This window comes from Oncorhynchus mykiss, chromosome 7 (genome assembly GCF_013265735.2).
Source record: "Oncorhynchus mykiss isolate Arlee chromosome 7, USDA_OmykA_1.1, whole genome shotgun sequence".
Lineage (NCBI taxonomy): Eukaryota > Metazoa > Chordata > Actinopteri > Salmoniformes > Salmonidae > Oncorhynchus > Oncorhynchus mykiss.
In genome coordinates, this window is record NC_048571.1 from 88,289,724 (window position 1) to 88,312,751 (window position 23,028).

The following is a 23,028-nucleotide window of genomic DNA, read 5'->3' on the forward strand; positions in this document are numbered from 1 at the left end:
GTGGACTGAAATCAACATTCCTGATGACCGAACCGAAAACATCAAGCAGACAGTCTGGTCTGATGACATGTTTCGTGTTCAGAATCCTGGTCATAAGAGGATAGGATATATTTGATTGCACACTCCTACAGAAAAATAGTTATTCAAGGGTTCTTCGGCTGTCCCCATAGGAGAACCCTTATTGGTTCCAGGTAGAAACCTTCTGGGTTGCGTGTAGAACCCTCTGTAGAAAGGATGTTGTTTGTAAGCCGAAAAAGGGTTCTACCTGGAACCGAAAACAGAGAATATACAATACACACACACACACACACACACACACACACACACACACACACACACACACACACACACACACACACACACACACACACACACACACACACACACACACACACACACACACACACACACACACACACAAATACAGCTGATCTCCCTCACGTTACTCTCAATATAACAGCTGATCTCCCTCATGTTACTCTCAATATAACAGCTGATCTCCCTCACGTTACTCTAAATATAACAGCTGATCTCCCTCACGTTACTCTAAATATAACAGCTGATCTCCCTCACGTTACTCTAAATATAACAGCTGATCTCCTTCACGTTACTCTAAATATAACAGCTGATCTCCTTCACGTTACTCTAAATATAACAGCTGATCTCCCTCACGTTTCTCTAAATATAACAGCTAATCTCCCTCACGTTACTCTAAATATAACAGCTGATCTCCCTCACGTTTCTCTTAATTAAAACAGTACTCTGTGAACCCAAGGGCTGTCTCAACTCTGGACCTGAACAGAACACACCTGCAAGCTGTAGTAGTTCAGCATTTGTCAGTTGTGGTCAGCATTGGTCAGTGCTTCAATCAGTTATCGAACCCATTGCCCTCTATGGTTGTGAGGTCTGGGGTCCACTCACCAACTAAGAATTCACTAAATTAATTGACAAACACTGAATTGAGACTCTCCATGCAGAATTCTACAAAAATATAATTTGTGTACAAGGCAAAACCCCAAACAATGCAGAGCAGAATTAAGACTGTCCCTGCTAGTTATCTACATCCAGACAAGAGCTGTTCCATTCTACAACCACCTAAAAGGGATTCCCACACATTCCACCACAAAGCCCTCACCTACAGAGAGATTAACCTAAAAAAGAGCCCTCAGCCAGCTGGTTCTAGGGCTCTGTTCACAAACACAAACAACGCCCACAAAGCCCCAGGACAGCAACACAATTAGACCCAACCAAATTATGAGAAAGCAAAATGATAACCATTTGACACACTGGACAGAATCAACCAAGGAATAGAGCACATTGAAATGCTATCTGGCCCTAAACAGAATGCCTGGTCACTGTGACAGACCATACATTAAAAAAATCTTAGACTATGTACAGACTCAGTGAGCATAGTCTTGCTATTGAGAAAGGCTGCCGTAGGCAGACCTGGCTCTCAAGAGAATACAGGCTATGTGCACACTGCCCACAAAATGAGGTGGAAACTGAGCTGCACTTCCTAACCTCCTGTCCAATGTATGACCATATTAGAGACACATATTTCCCTCAGATTACACAGATCCACAAAGAATTAGAAAACAAACCAAACATTGATATACTCCCACACCTGGCAATATACAGCAGTGTACAGACAGACAGACAGACAGACAGAGACAGGCAGGCAGATAGGCAGATAGGCAGATGGGCAGATGGGCAGATGGGCAGATGGGCAGATGGGCAGATGGGCAGATGGGCAGATGGGCAGATGGGCAGATAGATAGATAGATAGATAGATAGATAGGTAGATAGATAGGTAGATAGGTAGATAGGGGACTCACTTGGCCAGCTTGGTCTCTATGTGCTGTCGTGTCTCCTGTCTCTCCAGGTCTGAGCGAACAGGGAAGATGTTTCTGTCCTCCAGCTCCTGCTGACTGGGCCGGTTACGAAGCTTCACCGTTAACAACTCCTTACGCATCCGCCGCGGCAGGGTGCCTACACACACACACACACACACGCACGCACGCACGCACGCACACACGCACGCACGCACGCACGCACGCACGCACGCACGCACGCACACACACACACACACACACACACACACACACACACACACACACACACGCACACGCACACGCACACGCACACGCACACGCACACACACACACACAGAGACACACACACACAGACACACAGACACACACACACACACACACACACACACACACACACACACACGCACACACACACACACACACACACACACACAGACACAGACACACGCACACACACACACACACACACACACACACACACACACACACACACACAGAGACACACACACACACACGCACGCGCACGCGCACGCACGAACGCACGCACACACACACACACACACAGAGACACACACACACGCACACTCACGCGCACGCACGAACGCACGAACGCACGCACACACACACACACACAGAGACACACAGAGACACACACAGAGACACACAATTATTACCCCACTGGGTCTTTACCATTATTCCAGCAGGTCTATAAGGGAGGGAACCCCTTGTCTTTCACAGTAACACACACACGCACACACACACACACACACACACACACACACACACACACACACACACACACACACACCTATATCCCAGCAGGTCTATAAGGGAGGGAACCCCCTGTCTTTCACAGTAACACACAGACAGGACTTCAGTGGGGATGGGATGAAGACAAGGTTTTTTTTTCTAGGCTCCTATGTCATTAAAAAATAATAATTGGGTGGGTGTAGTGGAGAAGGTGTGTGCTAGATTGCCTAGGTTTAAATAGGTGCTACCCCAACTGTCTCATAGGGGAAGGGTGCTGGTAGCCAATAACCTAGCAGCCTCTACCCTGTGGCACAGACTAATGATTTTACAGCCACCTGATACAAGAGCTTCAGAGGACCCTTGTCAATTCCTTCTGGTCTGGACAACATTGTATTAAAGCTGCAGCCCTGTACCTGCCACTGCACGTGGGTGGGCGAGGCCTGGTGGACATTTCTTCTGGGATCATGGCTTTCAGGCTTCAAGCAGCCCAGAGACTGTTGTACAGGGACGGTTCTAGCAGCCCAGAGACTGTTGTGCAGGGACAGTTCTAGCAGCCCAGGGTCTGTTGTGCAGGGACAGTTCTAGCAGCCCAGAGACTGTTGTGCAGGGATGGTTCTAGCAGCCCAGAGACTGTTGTGCAGGGACGGTTCTAGCAGCCCAGAGACTGTTGTGCAGGGACGGTTCTAGCAGCCCAGAGACTGTTGTACAGGGACGGTTCTAGCAGCCCAGAGACTGTTGTACAGGGACGGTTCTAGCAGCCAAGGGATTGTTGTACAGGGACGGTTCTAGCAGCCAAGGGACTGTTGTACTGTGATGGTTCTAGCTGGGTCGACACAGCCTACACAGCCTCCTGTACTCCCTGTTCACCCACGACTGCACGGCCAGGCACGACTCCAACACCATCATTAAGTTTGCAGACGACACAACAGTGGTAGGCCTGATCACAGACAACGACGAGACAGTCTATAGGGAGGTCAGAGACCTGGCCAGGTGGTGCCAGGACAACAACCTCTCCCTCAATGTGATCAAGACAAAGGAGATGATTGTGGACTACAGGAAAAGGAGGACCGAGCACGCCCCCATTCTCATCGACGGGGCTGTAGTGGAGCAAGTTGAGAGCTTCAAGTTCCTTGGTGTCCACATCAACAACAAACTAACATGGTCCAAACACACCAAGACAGTCGTGAAGAGGGCACAACAAAACCTCTTCGCCCTCAGGAAACTAAAAAGATTTGGCATGGGTCCTGAGATCCTCAAAAGGTTCTACAGCTGCAAAATCGAGAGCATCCTGACCGGTTGCATCACTGCCTGGTAGAGCAATTGCTCGGCCTCTGACCGCAAGGCACTATAGAGGGTAGTGCGTACGGCCCAGTACATCACTGGGGCCAACCTTCCTGCCATCCAGGTCCTCTACACCAGGCGGTGTCAGAGGAAGGCCCTGAAAATAGTCAAAGACCCCAGCCACCCTAGTCATAGACTGTTCTCTCTACTACCACATGGCAAGCGGTACCGGGGTGCCAAGTCTAGGACAAAAAGGCTTCTCAACAGTTTTTACCCCGCAAGCCATAAGACTCCTGAACAGGTAATCAAATGGCTACCCAGACTATTTGCATTGCCCCCCCCCAACCCCTCTTTTACGCTACTGCTACTCTCTGTTCATCATATATGCATAGTCACTTTAACCATATCTACATGTACATACTACCTCAATCAGCCTGACTAACCGGTGTTTGTATATAGCCTCGCTACTTTATGGCCTAGCTACGGTACATAGCCTAGCTACTGTATATAGCCTTGCTACTGTGTATAGCCTCTCTACTGTATATAGCCTCTCTACTGTATATAGCCTCGCTACTGTATATAGCCTCTCTACTGTATATAGCCTCTCTACTGTATATAGCCTCTCTACTGTATGTAGCCTCTCTATTGTATATAGCCTCTCTACTGTATATAGCCTCTCTACTCTATATAGCCTCTCTGCTGTATATAGCCTCTCTACTGTATATAGCCTCTCTATTGTATATAGCCTCTCTACTGTATATAGCCTCTCTACTCTATATAGCCTCTCTGCTGTATATAGCCTCTCTACTGTATATAGCCTCTACTGTATATGGCCTCTCTGCTGTATATAGCCTCTCTACTGTATATAGCCTCTACTGTATATAGCCTCTCTACTGTATATAGTCTCTCTACTGTATGTAGCCTCTACTGTATATAGCCTCTCTACTGTATATAGTCTCTCTACTGTATATAGCCTCTCTACTGTATATAGCCTCTCTACTGTATATAGCCTCTCTACTGTATATAGCCTCTCTACTGTATATAGTCTCTCTACTGTATATAGCCTCTCTACTCTATATAGCCTCTCTGCTGTATATAGCCTCTCTACTGTATGTAGCCTCTCTATTGTATATAGCCTCTCTACTCTATATAGCCTCTCTACTCTATATAGCCTCTCTGCTGTATATAGCCTCTCTACTGTATATAGCCTCTACTGTATATGGCCTCTCTGCTGTATATAGCCTCTCTACTGTATATAGCCTCTACTGTATATAGCCTCTCTACTGTATATAGTCTCTCTACTGTATGTAGCCTCTACTGTATATAGCCTCTCTACTGTATATAGCCTCTCTACTGTATATAGTCTCTCTACTGTATATAGTCTCTCTACTGTATATAGCCTCTCTACTGTATATAGTCTCTCTACTGTATATAGCCTCTCTACTGTATATAGCCTCTCTACTGTATATAGCCTCTCTACTGTATATAGCCTCTCTACTGTTCATAGCCTCTCTACTGTATATAGACTCTCTACTGTTCATAGCCTCTCTACTGTATATAGCCTCTCTACTGTATGTAGCCTCTCTACTGTATATAGCCTCTCTACTGTTCATAGCCTCTCTACTGTATATAGTCTCTCTACTGTTCATAGCCTCTCTACTGTATATAGCCTCTCTACTGTTCATAGCCTCTCTACTGTATATAGTCTCTCTACTGTATGTAGCCTCTCTACTGTATATAGTCTCTCTACTGTATGTAGCCTCTACTGTATATAGCCTCTCTACTGTATATAGCCTCTCTACTGTTCATAGCCTCTCTGCTGTATATGGCCTCTCTACTGTATGTAGCCTCTCTACTGTATATGGCCTCTCTGCTGTATATAGCCTCTCTACTGTATATAGCCTCTACTGTATATAGCCTCTCTACTGTATATAGTATCTCTACTGTATGTAGCCTCTACTGTATATAGCCTCTCTACTGTATATAGCCTCTCTACTGTTCATAGCCTCTCTACTGTATGTAGCCTCTACTGTATATAGCCTCTCTACTGTATATAGCCTCTCTACTGTATATAGCCTCTCTACTGTATGTAGCCTCTACTGTATATAGCCTCTCTACTGTATATAGCCTCTCTACTGTATGTAGCCTCCCTACTGTATATAGCCACTCTACTGTATGTAGCCTCTCTACTGTATATAGCCTCTCTACTGTTCATAGCCTCTCTACTGTATATAGCCTCTCTACTGTTCATAGCCTCTCTACTGTATATAGCCACTCTACTGTATGTAGCCTCTCTACTGTATATAGCCTCTCTACTGTTCATAGCCTCTCTACTGTATATAGCCTCTCTACTGTTCTTAGCCTCTCTACTGTATATAGCCACTCTACTGTATGTAGCCTCTCTACTGTATATAGCCTCTCTACTGTATATAGCCTCTCTGCTGTATATAGCCTCTCTACTGTATATAGCCTCTCTACTGTATATAGCCACTCTACTGTATGTAGCCTCTCTACTGTATATAGCCTCTCTACTGTTCATAGCCTCTCTACTGTATATAGCCTCTCTACTGTTCATAGCCTCTCTACTGTATATAGCCACTCTACTGTATGTAGCCTCTCTACTGTATATAGCCTCTCTACTGTATATAGCCTCTCTGCTGTATATAGCCTCTCTGCTGTATATAGCCTCTCTACTGTATATAGCCTCTCTACTGTATATAGCCACTCTACTGTATATAGCCACTCTAATGTATGTAGCCTCTCTACTGTATATAGCTTCTCTACTGTTCATAGCCTCTCTACTGTATATAGCCTCTCTACTGTATGTAGCCTCTCTACTGTATATAGCCTCTCTACTGTTCATAGCCTCTCTACTGTATGTAGCCTCTCTACTGTATATAGCCTCTCTACTGTTCACAGCCTCTCTACTGTTCACAGCCTCTCTACTGTATATAGCCTCTCTACTGTATGTAGCCTCTCTGCTGTATATAGCCTCTCTACTGTATATAGCCTCTCTACTGTATGTAGCCTCTCTGCTGTATACAGCCTCTCTACTGTATATAGCCTCTCTACTGTATATAGCCACTCTACTGTATGTAGCCTCTCTACTGTATATAGCCTCTCTACTGTTCATAGCCTCTCTACTGTATATAGCCTCTCTACTGTTCATAGCCTCTCTACTGTATATAGCCACTCTACTGTATGTAGCCTCTCTACTGTATACAGCCTCTCTACTGTATATAGCCTCTCTGCTGTATATAGCCTCTCTACTGTATATAGCCTCTCTACTGTATATAGCCTCTCTACTGTATATAGCCTCTCTACTGTATATAGCCTCTCTACTGTATATAGCCTCTCTACTGTATATAGCCACTCTACTGTATGCAGCCTCTCTACTGTATATAGCCTCTCTACTGTATATAGCCTCTCTGCTGTATATAGCCTCTCTACTGTATATAGCCTCTCTACTGTATATAGCCACTCTACTGTATGTAGCCTCTCTACTGTATATAGTCTCTCTACTGTATATAGCCTCTCTACTGTTCATAGCCTCTCTACTGTATATAGCCACTCTACTGTATGTAGCCTCTCTACTGTATATAGCCTCTCTACTGTATATAGTCTCTCTACTGTATATAGCCTCTCTACTGTATGTAGCCTCTCTACTGTATATAGCCTCTCTACTGTATATAGTCTCTCTACTGTATATAGCCTCTCTACTGTATATAGCCTCTCTACTGTATATAGTCTCTCTACTGTATATAGCCTCTCTACTGTATATAGCCTCTCTACTGTATATAGCCTCTCTACTGTATATAGCCTCTCTACTGTATATAGCCTCTCTACTGTACATAGCCTCTCTACTGTATATAGCCTCTCTACTGTATATAGCCTCTCTACTGTATATAGCCTCTCTACTGTATATAGTCTCTCTACTGTATATAGCCTCTCTACTGTATATAGCCTCTCTACTGTATATAGCCTCTCTACTGTACATAGCCTCTCTACTGTATATAGCCTGTCTTTTTACTGTTGTTTTTATTTCTTTACTTACCTATTGTTCACCTAACACCTTTTTTGCACTATTGGTTAGAGCCTGTAAGAAAGCATTTCACTGTAAGGTCAACAACACCTTGTATTGTATTCGGCGCACGTGACAAGTAAACTTTGATTTATATTTTTGATTTTAGATTTTTTTTAGACATTGATGAGGAGAGCTGATTTCCTTCCATACCCCGGAGCTGGGGGAGTTCAAGGTGGTGGGAAAGAAGGCCATGAACATAATATTTTTTTAAGTGGCCAGGGCTTCTTCCCTGGAAGGGGTCAAATCGACGAGGTGGGCGGGTGTGTGTTTGGTGCAGGTGCCTTCCCAAAAAGCTGATGAAAAGAGGACAGCTGACCTCCAATGGAGGATAACACATGGAGCCATAGCCACCAATATGCATCTGGTACACCTGGATCCTCCTGTTGGGGAGGGGTGTCCATTCTGCATCTGATACACCTGGACCCTCCTGTTGGGGAGGGGTGCCCATTCTGCATCTCCTACACCTGGATCCTCCTGTTGGGGAGGGGTGTCCAATATGCATCTGGTACACCTGGATCCTCCTGTTGGGGAGGGGTGTCCATTCTGCATCTGATACACCTGGATCCTACTGTTGGGGAGGGGTGCCCATTCTGCATCTGATACACCTGGATCCTCCTGTTGGGGAGGGGTGCCCATTCTGCATCTGATACACCTGGATCCTCCTGTTGAGGAGGGGTGTCCATTCTGCATCTGATACACCTGGATCCTCCTGTTGGGGAGGGGTGTCCATTCTGCATCTGATACACCTGGATCCTCCTGTTGGGGAGGGGTGCCCATTCTGCATCTGATACACCTGGATCCTCCTGTTGGGGAGGGGTGTCTATTCTGCATCTGATACACCTGGACCCTCCTGTTGGGGAGGGGTGTCTATTCTGCATCTGATACACCTGGATCCTCCTGTTGGGGAGGGGTGTCTATTCTGCATCTGATACACCTGGATCTTCCTGTTGGGGAGGGGTGTCTATTCTGTGCTGAGTCTGAAACTCTGGCACATCTGTTCTTACAGTGTTTCAGGTTGGTCGGGATGATTGACCTGATCACTAGTTGGTTTTCAGCTCTGGGAGAGGCTTTCTCTTCCCAACAGTATATATGTGGGCCAAAATACAGGTTTAGTTGAAGGGGTGTAGTTCTCTAACTTGACGTTGTGTCGGGGGGCAGCTAAATTAGCAGTTTGGAAGACACAAAAGAACAGTATTCGGGGACAGGGGTCTGTGGAGATGGTGGAGGGGATGTTGGCAGCGAGACTGAGGGGTGAGTTTACCTGTTACAAACTGGTTAACAACATTGGGCTGTCTATGAATATATGGGGTATTCAAAGTCTGTTGTGTTGAGTTACTGTGGAGGAGGATGTGGTGTTGTGTTGAGTTACTGTGGAGGAGGATGTGGTGTTGTGTTTAGTTCCTGTGGAGGAGGATGAGGTGTTGTGTTTAGTTCCTGTGGAGGAGGATGTGGTGTTGTGTTGAGTTACTGTGGAGGAGGATGTGGTGTTGTGTTTAGTTCCTGTGGAGCAGGATGTGGTGTTGTGTTTAGTTCCTGTGGAGGAGGATGTGGTGTTGTGTTGAGTTACTGTGGAGGAGGATGTGGTGTTGTGTTTAGTTCCTGTGGAGGAGGATGTGGTGCTGTGTTGAGTTACTGTGGATGAGGTCTTGTGTTGAGTTACTGTGGAGGAGGATGTGGTGTTGTGTTTAGTTCCTGTGGAGGAGGATGTGGTGCTGTGTTGAGTTACTGTGGATGAGGTGTTGTGTTGAGTTACTGTGGAGGAGGATGTGGTGTTGTGTTTAGTTCCTGTGGAGGAGGATGTGGTGTTGTGTTTAGTTACTGTGGATGAGGTGTTGTGTTGAGTTACTGTGGAGGAGGATGTGGTGTTGTGTTTAGTTCCTGTGGAGGAGGATGTGGTGTTGTGTTTAGTTACTGTGGAGGAGGATGAGGTGTTGTGTTTAGTTACTGTGGATGAGGTGTTGTGTTGAGTTACTGTGGAGGAGGATGTGGTGCTGTGTTGAGTTACTGTGGATGAGGTGTTGTGTTGAGTTACTTTGGAGGAGGATGTGGTGTTGTGTTGAGTTACTGTGGAGGAGGATGTGGTGTTGTGTTGAGTTACTGTGGAGGAGGATGTGGTGTTGTGTTGAGTTACTGTGGAGGAGGATGTGGTGTTGTGTTTAGTTCCTGTGGAGGAGGATGTGGTGTTGTGTTGAGTTACTGTGGAGGAGGATGTGGTGTTGTGTTTAGTTACTGTGGATGAGGTGTTGTGTTTAGTTCCTGTGGAGGAGGATGAGGTGTTGTGTTGAGTTACTGTGGAGGAGGATGTGGTGTTGTGTTTAGTTCCTGTGGAGGAGGATGTGGTGTTGTGTTTAGTTCCTGTGTAGGAGGATGAGGTGTTGTGTTGAGTTACTGTGGAGGAGGATGTGGTGCTGTGTTTAGTTCCTGTGGAGGAGGATGTGGTGCTGTGTTGAGTTACTGTGGAGGAGGATGTGGTGTTGTGTTTAGTTCCTGTGGAGGAGGATGAGGTGTTGTGTTGAGTTACTGTGGAGGAGGATGTGGTGCTGTGTTGAGTTACTGTGGAGGAGGATGTGGTGTTGTGTTTAGTTCCTGTGGAGGAGGATGAGGTGTTGTGTTGAGTTACTGTGGAGGAGGATGAGGTGTTGTGTTTAGTTCCTGTGGAGGAGGATGAGGTCTTGTGTTGAGTTACTGTGGAGGAGGATGTGGTGTTGTGTTTAGTTCCTGTGGAGGAGGATGTGGTGTTGTGTTGAGTTACTGTGGAGGAGGATGTGGTGTTGTGTTTAGTTCCTGTGGAGGAGGATGTGGTGTTGTGTTTAGTTCCTGTGGAGGAGGATGTGGTGTTGTGTTGAGTTACTGTGGAGGAGGATGTGGTGCTGTGTTTAGTTCCTGTGGAGGAGGATGTGGTGTTGTGTTGCGTTCCTGTGGAGGAGGATGTCGTGTTGTGTTGAGTTACTGTGGAGGAGGATGTGGTGTTGTGTTGAGTTACTGTGGAGGAGGATGTGGTGTTGTGTTGAGTTACTGTGGAGGAGGATGTGGTGTTGTGTTGAGTTCCTGTGGAGGAGGATGTGGTGTTGTGTTGAGTTACTGTGGAGGAGGATGTGGTGCTGTGTTTAGTTCCTGTGGAGGAGGATGTGGTGTTGTGTTGAGTTCCTGTGGAGGAGGATGTCGTGTTGTGTTGAGTTACTGTGGAGGAGGATGTGGTGTTGTGTTGAGTTACTGTGGAGGAGGATGTGGTGTTGTGTTGAGTTACTGTGGAGGAGGATGTGGTGTTGTGTTGAGTTCCTGTGGAGGAGGATGTGGTGTTGTGTTGAGTTACTGTGGAGGAGGATGTGGTGTTGTGTTGAGTTACTGTGGAGGAGGATGTGGTGTTGTGTTTAGTTCCTGTGGAGGAGGATGTGGTGTTGTGTTGAGTTACTGTGGAGGATGATGTGGTGTTGTGTTCAGTTCCTGTGGAGGAGGATGTGGTGTTGTGTTTAGTTCCTGTGGAGGAGGATGTGGTGTTGTGTTGAGTTCCTGTGGAGGAGGATGTGGTGTTGTGTTTAGTTACTGTGGAGGAGGATGTGGTGTTGTGTTGAGTTACTGTGGAGGAGGATGTGGTGTTGTGTTGAGTTACTGTGGAGGAGGATGTGGTGTTGTGCTTCTAATTGATGTTCAACCATGTTTTTCTTTGTTTGAAGGTTTATTGTGAGGTGGGTTCCAGTTTTTTTTAAACTTCAAAACTCTCTCTCCTATCTCTCTCTCATATCTCTCTCCTATCTCTTTCTCTTCTCTCTCCTCTTTTTCCTCTCTCTCTCTCCTCTCTCTCTCTCTACTCTCCCTCTCCTCTCTGCTCTCGCTCTCTATCTCCTCTCGCTCTCCTCTCTCACTCCCCCTCTCTGCTCTCTCTCCTCCCTCTATCCTCTCTCCTCTCTCACTCTCCCTCTCTTTCTCCCCTCTCTCTCCTCTCTCTATCCTCTCTCCTCTTTCCTTTCTCTTTTCTCACTCTCCTGTCTCTCTTCTCTCACTCTTTCTATCTCTCTTCTCTCTCCCTGCTATCTCCTCTGTCTCTCCATCTCTTCTCTCCCCTCTTTCTCTTCTCTCTCCCATCTCTCTCCTCTCCCTACTCTATCTCTCTGCTCTCTCTCTCACTCTCCTCTCTCTCCTCTCTCATATGTCTCTCTTCTCTCTCCTTTCTCCTCTTTGTCCTCTCTCTCTCCTCTCTCACTCTCCTCTGTTTCTCCTCTGTCTATCCTCTCTCTCACTCTCCTCTGCCTCTCTCTCCTCTGTTTCTCCTCTGTCTATCCTCTCCCTCACTCTCCTCTGTCTCTCTCTCCTCTCAATTAAATTAAATTCAATTTGCTTTATTGGCGTGGCATAATAATGTACATATTGCCAAAGCGTACTTTGGATATTTACAATATTAAAATAATAAGAATCCAAATTGTCAACGGGACAACAGTAACAACAATAACCAAGGGTCAAAATAGCCATACATTGAACAATAACAATAAGCATAGAAGACATTGGTTGGTTGTCAGACACTGTCCCTCATCGTATGGCAGGCAGCAATGTAGTGCGCTGCCAACCCACAGCACTGCGTCCTCCCCCAACAGGACAGGTAGGCTATTCTCATCAGAGAGGTCCTTCGAACTTTGAATAATGGTTTCAGATTTGGGGAAATGACCCTCTCTAATTGTTTTATATTTTTTGACATTTTGTCAGGAAATGCAGCTCTGTCTCAGGTTCTGCTGTGGTGCAGTGGTTGCACAGCCTTTCCTCGACAGGGAGACAGGTTTTCCTGTGTCTACCCTTCTCAACGGCAAGGCTGTGCTCACTGAGCCTGCACCTTGTCAAGGTTGTTTTAATGTTTTGATCAGTAAGCATGGTCAAATAGTTAGCCACGGAGTACTGTCGATTTAGGGCCAGATAGCACTGCATTTAGCTTTGTGCTTCCCAATAGCAATGTTAATTTGGATTATTCTGATTGATTGGATGTTCTGGTCCTGAGGCTTTAGTGTGTTAGTAGGACAGGTTTGTGAACTCAGCCCCAGGACCAGCTGGATGAGGGGACTCTTTTCTTTGCTCAGCTCTTGGCATTGCAGGGCTTGGTAATGATATGAGAGGAGGTCATTGTATGTTAGATGTTTCCAAAACGTAATGACTCTTTTCTGAGTTTATATTATTAATGGATATTGGCCTAATTCTGCCCTGCATGCATTGTTTGTAGTTTCCTCTGGACATGGAGGAGAATCTTACAGAACTCTGCATGCAGGGTTTCAATGGGGTGTTTGTCCCATTCGGTGAAATCTCGTTTTGCCTCGCTGCCATGAAGTGCAATTGGTTCAATGGCACATGACATTTTTTATTAGCCAAATTTGAATAATTATGGTCAGTCTAGCTGTGTGGAGAAGGTTCTGCTCTGTCTTCCCTTTTCCTCTACAGCATCGGTCTCCCGACCTTGGGACGGTTGAGCTAACGTAGGCTAATGTGATTAGCATGAGGTTGTAAGTATCAAGAACATTTCCCAGGACATAGATATATCTGATAGGGGCAGAAAGCTTAAATTAATGTTAATCTAACTACACTGTCCAATTACAGTAGCAATTACAATGAAAGAATACCATGCTATATTGTTTGAGGAGAGTGCACAGTTATGAACATGAAAATGTATTAATAAACCAATTAGGCACATTTGGGCAGTCCTGACACAACCTTTATGTTCATTGGATCAGTCTAAACCGTTGCACATACACTGCTGCCATCCAGTGGCCAAAATCTCAATTGCGCCTAGGCTGGAATAATACATTACGGCCTTTCTCTTGCATTTCAAAGATGATGGTACAAAAAAATAGCAGGCTATACCAATCACTCAAATGTGATACATTAACTCATTCATTCACTCATTCAATCAATAGGTACAATAAACTTTATGAAAACTAAATCTGATACTGATGATATAATTAATTCATGGTGTGTGTGTGTGTGTGTGTGTGTGTGTGTGTGTGTGTGTGTGTGTGTGTGTGTGTGTGTGTGTGTGTGTGTGTTGAGGAGCTTGTCAATGAGTATTCAACCAGGCTTGATATAGTTGACATTTTCCCTCTGCCTGTTTTCTAGAGGCTGTGAGATAGAGAGTGTGAGCTATAAGCTGTTTTCTAGAGAAGGTGTGAGCTGTGAGCAAGGCTGTGAGCAAGAGGCTGTTTTCTAGAGGATGTGAGCTAGAGTCTGTTTTCTAGAGGCTGTGAGCTAGAGTCTGTGAGCAGGAGGCTGTGAGCTAGAGGCTGTGAGCTAGAGTCTGTTTTCTAGAGGATGTGCGCTAGAGGCTGTTTTCTAGAGGCTGTGAGCTAGAGGCTGTGAGATAGAGGATCTTTTCTAAAGACTGTGAGCTAGAGGCTGTGAGCTAGAGGCTGTGAGCTAGAGTCTGTTTTCTAGAGGATGTGCGCTAGAGGCTGTTTTCTAGAGGCTGTGAGCTAGAGTCTATGAGCAAGAGGCTGTGAGATAGAGGATGTTTTCTAAAGACTGTGAGCTAGAGGATGTTTTATAGAGGATGTTTTATAGAAGCTGTGAGTTAGAGGCTGTTAACTAGAGAAGGTGAGCTATAAGCTGTTTTCTAGAGAAGGTGAGCTAGAGGCTGTGAGCTAGAGGCTGTGAGCTAGAGGCTGTGAGCTGGAGGCTGTGAGCGAGAGGCTGTGAGCTAGAGGCTGTGAGCTAGAGGCTGTGAGCTAGAGGCTGTGAGCTAGAGAATGTGAGCTAGAGGCTGTGAGCGAGAGGCTGTGAGCGAGAGGCTGTGAGCAAGAGGCTGTGAGCTAGAGGCTGTGAGCTAGAGTCTGTTTTCTAGAGGCTGTGAGCTAGAGTCTGTGAGCAGGTGGCTGTGAGCTAGAGGCTGTGAGCTAGAGTCTGTTTTCTAGAGGATGTGCGCTAGAGGCTGTTTTCTAGAGGCTGTGAGCTAGAGTCTGTGAGCAAGAGGCTGTGAGATAGAGGATGTTTTCTAAAGACTGTGAGCTAGAGGCTGTGAGCTAGAGGCTGTGAGCTAGAGTCTGTTTTCTAGAGGATGTGCGCTAGAGGCTGTTTTCTAGAGGCTGTGAGCTAGAGTCTGTGAGCAAGAGGCTGTGAGATAGAGGATGTTTTCTAAAGACTGTGAGCTAGAAGATGTTTTATAGAGGATGTTTTATAGAGCCTGTGAGTTAGAGGCTGTTAACTAGAGAAGGTGAGCTAGAGGCTGTTTTCTAGAGGCTGTGAGCAAGAGGCTGTGAGCTAGAGGCTGTGAGCTAGAGGCTGTGAGCTGGAGGCTGTGAGCGAGAGGCTGTGAGCTAGAGGCTGTGAGCTAGAGGCTGTGAGCTAGAGAATGTGAGCTAGAGGCTGTGAGCGAGAGGCTGTGAGCGAGAGGCTGTGAGCAAGAGGCTGTGAGCTAGAGGCTGTGAGATAGAGGCTGTGAGCTAGAGAATGTGAGCTAGAGGCTGTGAGCGAGAGGCTGTGAGCAAGAGCCTGTGAGCTAGAGGCTGTGAGCTAGAGGCTGTTTACTAGCGGATGTGAGCTAGAGGCTGTGAGCTAGAGGCTGTGAGTTATAGGCTGTGAGATAGAGGCTGTAAGCAAGAGGCTGTTTTCTAGAGGCTGTGAGCTACAGGCTTTTTTCTGAAAGGAGGTGAGAGAGAGGCTGTGAGCTAGAGGCTGTGAGCTAGAGGCTGTGAGCTAGAGACTGTGAGATAGAGGCTGTGAGATAGAGAATGTGAGCTAGAGGCTGTGAGAGGTGACCCTAGCAAAGATTCAACATCTGTTGGCCAATAAAACAAACTGTTCAAGTGGTGAGAAAGTGGCTTATAAGCACACAAGGTTATCTTCCTGAGACAAACGGTGGGGCTGCTCTGTCTTCTCATTTGGTCAGTCTAGCTGGTCAGTCTAGCTGGTCAGTCTAGCTGGTCAGTCTAGCTGGTCAGTCTAGTTGGTCAGTCTAGTTGGTCAGTCTAGTTGGTCAGTCTAGCTGTATGGAGAAGGTTCTGCTCTGTCTTCTCTTATTATCAGTCTAGCTGGTCAGTCTAGCTGTATGGAGAAGGTTCTGCTCTGTCTTCTCTTATGGTCAATCTAGCTGGTCAGTCTAGCTGTATGGAGAAGGTTCTGCTCTGTATTCTATTTTGGTCAGTCTAGCTGGTCAATCTAGCTGGTCAGTCTAGCTGTACGGAGAAGGTTCTGCTGTGACTTCTCTTAAGGTCAATCTAGATGGTCAGTCAAGCTGGTCAGTCTAGCTGGTCAGTTTAGCTGGTCAGTCTAGCTTGTCTGTCTGGCTGGGCAGTTTAGCTTGTCAGTCTAGCTGGTCAGTCTAGCTGGTCAGTCTAGCTTGTCAGTCTAGCTGGTCAGTCTAGCTTGTCAGTCTAGCTGTTTAGTCTAGCTGGTCAGTCTAGCTGTACGGAGAAGGTTCTGCTGTGACTTCCCTTAAGGTCAGTCTAGATGGTCAGTAAAGCTGATCAATCTAGCTGGTCAGTCTAGCTGTATGGAGAAGGTTCTGCTCTGTCTTCTATTTTGGTCAGTCTAGCTGGTCAGTCTAGCTGTACGGAGAAGGTTCTGCTGTGACTTCTCTTAAGGTCAATCTAGATGGTCAGTCAAGCTGGTCAGTCTAGATGTTCAGTCAAGCTGGTCAGTCTAGCTGGTCAGTTTAGCTGGTCAGTCTAGCTTGTCTGTCTAGCTGGGCAGTCTAGCTTGTCAGTCTAGCTGGTCAGTCTAGTTGGTCAGTCTAGCTGGTAAGTCTAGCTGGTCAGTCTAGTTGTATGGAGAAGGTCCTGCTCTGTCTTCTATTTTGGTCAGTCTAGCTGGTCAGTCTAGTTGTATGGAGAAGGTCCTGCTCTGTCTTCTATTTTGGTCAGTCTAGCTGGTCAGTCTAGCTGTATGGAGAAGGTCCTGCTCTTTCTTATATTTTGGTCAGTCCAGCTGGTCAGTCTAGCTGGTCAGTCGAGCTGTATGGAGAAGGTTCTGCTCTGTCTTCCCTTTTGGTCAGTCTAGCTGGTCAATCTAGCTGGTCAGTCTAGCTGTGTGGAGAAGGTTCTCCTCTGTCTTCTATTTTGGTCAGTCTAGCTGGTCAATCTAGCTGGTCAGTCTAGCTGTACGGAGAAGGTTCTGCTGTGACTTCTCTTAAGGTCAATCTAGATGGTCAGTCTAGCTTGTCTGTCTAGCTGGGCAGTCTAGCTTGTCAGTCTAGCTGGTCAGTCTAGCTGGTCAGTCTAGCTTGTCAGTCTAGCTGGTCAGTCTAGCTTGTCAGTTTAGCTGGTCAGTCTAGCTGGTCAGTCTAGCTGTACGGAGAAGGTTCTGCTGTGACTTCCCTTAAGGTCAGTCTAGATGGTCAGTCAAGCTGGTCAGTCTAGCTGGTAAGTTTAGCTTGTCAGTCTAGCTTGTCTGTCTAGCTGGGCAGTCTAGCTTGTCAGTCTAGCTGGTCAGTCTAGTTGGTCAGTCTTGCTGGTAAGTCTAGCTGGTCAGTCGAGCTGTATGGAGAAGGTTCTGCTCTGTCTTCTATTTTGGTCAGTCTAGCTGGTCAATCTAGCTGGTCAGTCTAGCTCTATGGAGAAGGTTCTGCTCTGTCTTCTATTTTGGTCAGTCTAGCTGGTCAATCTAGCTGGTCAGTCTAGCTGTACGGAGAAGGTTCTGCTGTGACTTCCCTTAAGGTCAGTCTAGATGGTCAGTCAAGCTGATCAATCTAGCTGGTCAGTCTAGCTGTATGGAGAAGGTTCTGCTCTGTCTTCTATTTTGGTCAGTCTAGCTGGTCAGTCTAGCTGTACGGAGAAGGTTCTGCTGTGACTTCTCTTAAGGTCAATCTAGATGGTCAGTCAAGCTGGTCAGTCTAGCTTGTCAGTTTAGCTGGTCAGTCTAGCTTGTCTGTCTAGCTGGGCAGTCTAGCTTGTCAGTCTAGCTGGTCAGTCTAGCTGGTCAGTCTAGCTTGTCAGTCTAGCTGGTCAGTCTAGCTTGTCAGTCTAGCTGGTCAGTCTAGCTGGTCAGTCTAGCTGTACGGAGAAGGTTCTGCTGTGACTTCTCTTAAGGTCAATCTAGATGGTCAGTCTAGCTGGTCAGTTTAGCTGGTCAGTCTAGCTTGTCTGTCTAGCTGGCCAGTGTAGCTTGTCAGTCTAGCTTGTCAGTCTAGCTGGTCAGTCTAGCTGTACGGAGAAGGTTCTGCTGTGACTTCCCTTAAGGTCAGTCTAGATGGTCAGTAAAGCTGATCAATCTAGCTGGTCAGTCTAGCTGTATGGAGAAGGTTCTGCTCTGTCTTCTATTTTGGTCAGTCTAGCTGGTCAGTCTAGCTGTACGGAGAAGGTTCTGCTGTGACTTCTCTTAAGGTCAATCTAGATGGTCAGTCAAGCTGGTCAGTCTAGATGTTCAGTCAAGCTGGTCAGTCTAGCTGGTCAGTTTAGCTGGTCAGTCTAGCTTGTCTGTCTAGCTGGGCAGTCTAGCTTGTCAGTCTAGCTGGTCAGTCTAGTTGGTCAGTCTAGCTGGTAAGTCTAGCTGGTCAGTCTAGTTGTATGGAGAAGGTCCTGCTCTGTCTTCTATTTTGGTCAGTCTAGCTGGTCAGTCTAGTTGTATGGAGAAGGTCCTGCTCTGTCTTCTATTTTGGTCAGTCTAGCTGGTCAGTCTAGCTGTATGGAGAAGGTCCTGCTCTTTCTTATATTTTGGTCAGTCCAGCTGGTCAGTCTAGCTGGTCAGTCGAGCTGTATGGAGAAGGTTCTGCTCTGTCTTCCCTTTTGGTCAGTCTAGCTGGTCAATCTAGCTGGTCAGTCTAGCTGTGTGGAGAAGGTTCTGCTCTGTCTTCTATTTTGGTCAGTCTAGCTGGTCAATCTAGCTGGTCAGTCTAGCTGTACGGAGAAGGTTCTGCTGTGACTTCTCTTAAGGTCAATCTAGATGGTCAGTCAAGCTGGTCAGTCTAGCTGGTCAGTTTAGCTGGTCAGTCTAGCTTGTCTGTCTAGCTGGGCAGTCTAGCTTGTCAGTCTAGCTGGTCAGTCTAGCTGGTCAGTCTAGCTTGTCAGTCTAGCTGGTCAGTCTAGCTTGTCAGTTTAGCTGGTCAGTCTAGCTGGTCAGTCTAGCTGTACGGAGAAGGTTCTGCTGTGACTTCCCTTAAGGTCAGTCTAGATGGTCAGTCAAGCTGGTCAGTCTAGCTGGTAAGTTTAGCTTGTCAGTCTAGCTTGTCTGTCTAGCTGGGCAGTCTAGCTTGTCAGTCTAGCTGGTCAGTCTAGTTGGTCAGTCTTGCTGGTAAGTCTAGCTGGTCAGTCGAGCTGTATGGAGAAGGTTCTGCTCTGTCTTCTATTTTGGTCAGTCTAGCTGGTCAATCTAGCTGGTCAGTCTAGCTCTATGGAGAAGGTTCTGCTCTGTCTTCTATTTTGGTCAGTCTAGCTGGTCAATCTAGCTGGTCAGTCTAGCTGTACGGAGAAGGTTCTGCTGTGACTTCCCTTAAGGTCAGTCTAGATGGTCAGTCAAGCTGATCAATCTAGCTGGTCAGTCTAGCTGTATGGAGAAGGTTCTGCTCTGTCTTCTATTTTGGTCAGTCTAGCTGGTCAGTCTAGCTGTACGGAGAAGGTTCTGCTGTGACTTCTCTTAAGGTCAATCTAGATGGTCAGTCAAGCTGGTCAGTCTAGCTTGTCAGTTTAGCTGGTCAGTCTAGCTTGTCTGTCTAGCTGGGCAGTCTAGCTTGTCAGTCTAGCTGGTCAGTCTAGCTGGTCAGTCTAGCTTGTCAGTCTAGCTGGTCAGTCTAGCTTGTCAGTCTAGCTGGTCAGTCTAGCTGGTCAGTCTAGCTGTACGGAGAAGGTTCTGCTGTGACTTCTCTTAAGGTCAATCTAGATGGTCAGTCAAGCTGGTCAGTCTAGCTGGTCAGTTTAGCTGGTCAGTCTAGCTTGTCTGTCTAGCTGGGCAGTCTAGCTTGTCAGTCTAGCTGGTCAGTCTAGCTGGTCAGTCTAGCTTGTCAGTCTAGCTGGTCAGTCTAGCTTGTCAGTTTAGCTGGTCAGTCTAGCTGGTCAGTCTAGCTGTACGGAGAAGGTTCTGCTGTGACTTCCCTTAAGGTCAGTCTAGATGGTCAGTCAAGCTGGTCAGTCTAGCTGGTAAGTTTAGCTTGTCAGTCTAGCTTGTCTGTCTAGCTGGGCAGTCTAGCTTGTCAGTCTAGCTGGTCAGTCTAGTTGGTCAGTCTTGCTGGTAAGTCTAGCTGGTCAGTCGAGCTGTATGGAGAAGGTTCTGCTCTGTCTTCTATTTTGGTCAGTCTAGCTGGTCAATCTAGCTGGTCAGTCTAGCTCTATGGAGAAGGTTCTGCTCTGTCTTCTATTTTGGTCAGTCTAGCTGGTCAATCTAGCTGGTCAGTCTAGCTGTACGGAGAAGGTTCTGCTGTGACTTCCCTTAAGGTCAGTCTAGATGGTCAGTCAAGCTGATCAATCTAGCTGGTCAGTCTAGCTGTATGGAGAAGGTTCTGCTCTGTCTTCTATTTTGGTCAGTCTAGCTGGTCAGTCTAGCTGTACGGAGAAGGTTCTGCTGTGACTTCTCTTAAGGTCAATCTAGATGGTCAGTCAAGCTGGTCAGTCTAGCTTGTCAGTTTAGCTGGTCAGTCTAGCTTGTCTGTCTAGCTGGGCAGTCTAGCTTGTCAGTCTAGCTGGTCAGTCTAGCTGGTCAGTCTAGCTTGTCAGTCTAGCTGGTCAGTCTAGCTTGTCAGTCTAGCTGGTCAGTCTAGCTGGTCAGTCTAGCTGTACGGAGAAGGTTCTGCTGTGACTTCTCTTAAGGTCAATCTAGATGGTCAGTCTAGCTGGTCAGTTTAGCTGGTCAGTCTAGCTTGTCTGTCTAGCTGGCCAGTGTAGCTTGTCAGTCTAGCTTGTCAGTCTAGCTGGTCAGTCTAGCTGTACGGAGAAGGTTCTGCTGTGACTTCCCTTAAGGTCAGTCTAGATGGTCAGTAAAGCTGATCAATCTAGCTGGTCAGTCTAGCTGTATGGAGAAGGTTCTGCTCTGTCTTCTATTTTGGTCAGTCTAGCTGGTCAGTCTAGCTGTACGGAGAAGGTTCTGCTGTGACTTCTCTTAAGGTCAATCTAGATGGTCAGTCAAGCTGGTCAGTCTAGATGTTCAGTCAAGCTGGTCAGTCTAGCTGGTCAGTTTAGCTGGTCAGTCTAGCTTGTCTGTCTAGCTGGGCAGTCTAGCTTGTCAGTCTAGCTGGTCAGTCTAGTTGGTCAGTCTAGCTGGTAAGTCTAGCTGGTCAGTCTAGTTGTATGGAGAAGGTCCTGCTCTGTCTTCTATTTTGGTCAGTCTAGCTGGTCAGTCTAGTTGTATGGAGAAGGTCCTGCTCTGTCTTCTATTTTGGTCAGTCTAGCTGGTCAGTCTAGCTGTATGGAGAAGGTCCTGCTCTTTCTTATATTTTGGTCAGTCCAGCTGGTCAGTCTAGCTGGTCAGTCGAGCTGTATGGAGAAGGTTCTGCTCTGTCTTCCCTTTTGGTCAGTCTAGCTGGTCAATCTAGCTGGTCAGTCTAGCTGTGTGGAGAAGGTTCTGCTCTGTCTTCTATTTTGGTCAGTCTAGCTGGTCAATCTAGCTGGTCAGTCTAGCTGTACGGAGAAGGTTCTGCTGTGACTTCTCTTAAGGTCAATCTAGATGGTCAGTCAAGCTGGTCAGTCTAGCTGGTCAGTTTAGCTGGTCAGTCTAGCTTGTCTGTCTAGCTGGGCAGTCTAGCTTGTCAGTCTAGCTGGTCAGTCTAGCTGGTCAGTCTAGCTTGTCAGTCTAGCTGGTCAGTCTAGCTTGTCAGTTTAGCTGGTCAGTCTAGCTGGTCAGTCTAGCTGTACGGAGAAGGTTCTGCTGTGACTTCCCTTAAGGTCAGTCTAGATGGTCAGTCAAGCTGGTCAGTCTAGCTGGTAAGTTTAGCTTGTCAGTCTAGCTTGTCTGTCTAGCTGGGCAGTCTAGCTTGTCAGTCTAGCTGGTCAGTCTAGTTGGTCAGTCTTGCTGGTAAGTCTAGCTGGTCAGTCGAGCTGTATGGAGAAGGTTCTGCTCTGTCTTCTATTTTGGTCAGTCTAGCTGGTCAATCTAGCTGGTCAGTCTAGCTCTATGGAGAAGGTTCTGCTCTGTCTTCTATTTTGGTCAGTCTAGCTGGTCAATCTAGCTGGTCAGTCTAGCTGTACGGAGAAGGTTCTGCTGTGACTTCCCTTAAGGTCAGTCTAGATGGTCAGTCAAGCTGATCAATCTAGCTGGTCAGTCTAGCTGTATGGAGAAGGTTCTGCTCTGTCTTCTATTTTGGTCAGTCTAGCTGGTCAGTCTAGCTGTACGGAGAAGGTTCTGCTGTGACTTCTCTTAAGGTCAATCTAGATGGTCAGTCAAGCTGGTCAGTCTAGCTTGTCAGTTTAGCTGGTCAGTCTAGCTTGTCTGTCTAGCTGGGCAGTCTAGCTTGTCAGTCTAGCTGGTCAGTCTAGCTGGTCAGTCTAGCTTGTCAGTCTAGCTGGTCAGTCTAGCTTGTCAGTCTAGCTGGTCAGTCTAGCTGGTCAGTCTAGCTGTACGGAGAAGGTTCTGCTGTGACTTCTCTTAAGGTCAATCTAGATGGTCAGTCTAGCTGGTCAGTTTAGCTGGTCAGTCTAGCTTGTCTGTCTAGCTGGGCAGTGTAGCTTGTCAGTCTAGCTTGTCAGTCTAGCTGGTCAGCCTAGCTGTGTGGAGGAGAAGGTGCTTTTTGTTCTTATTTTGTGTGTGTGTGTGTGTGTGTGTGTGTGTGTGTGTGCGTGCGTGCGTGCGTGCGTGCGTGCGTGCGTGCGTGCGTGCGTGCGTGCGCGCGCGTGTGTGTGTGTGTGACACCTACCGGAGATGACAGAATCATTCCAGCGGTCAGGGTCGTTGTAGAATTCATCTAGACGTCTGTTCTCCTTGTTCTCGTCTGATTCCTTCTCTCTCTCCTTCTCTCTCTCCTTCTCTCCGGTTGGGACTTTCTCCACGCTGGCTGTACGCGACAGACGACTGTCGTACCGAAGCTTTGGAGAAGAGCTCATTTCCTTCGGTTGGAAACTTGAGGACGACAGAACAGATAAACTCAGCAAAAAAAAGAAACGTTCTCTCACTGTCAATTGCGTTTATTTTCAGCATACTTAACATGTATAAATATTTGTATGAACATAACAAGATTCAACAACTGAGACATAAACT

At 46.8% G+C, this 23,028-nt stretch overlaps 1 protein-coding gene across 4 annotated transcripts in view; it reads right to left on the reverse strand.

Annotated features, from left to right (window-relative positions):
* The window catches only part of LOC110528687 (phosphatase and actin regulator 3), a 91,636-nt gene that overhangs the window by 35,614 nt on the left and 32,994 nt on the right, over window positions 1–23,028 (reverse strand). For all 4 annotated transcript variants that reach the window (XM_036984335.1, XM_036984334.1, XM_036984333.1 and 1 more), the window contains exons 7-8: window positions 22,688–22,890; window positions 1,836–1,989 (exon numbers count right to left, since the gene is read on the reverse strand). In XM_036984335.1, coding sequence (XP_036840230.1) covers window positions 1,836–1,989; window positions 22,688–22,890 — 357 coding nt within the window. The remainder of the gene's footprint in view (window positions 1–1,835; window positions 1,990–22,687; window positions 22,891–23,028) is intronic.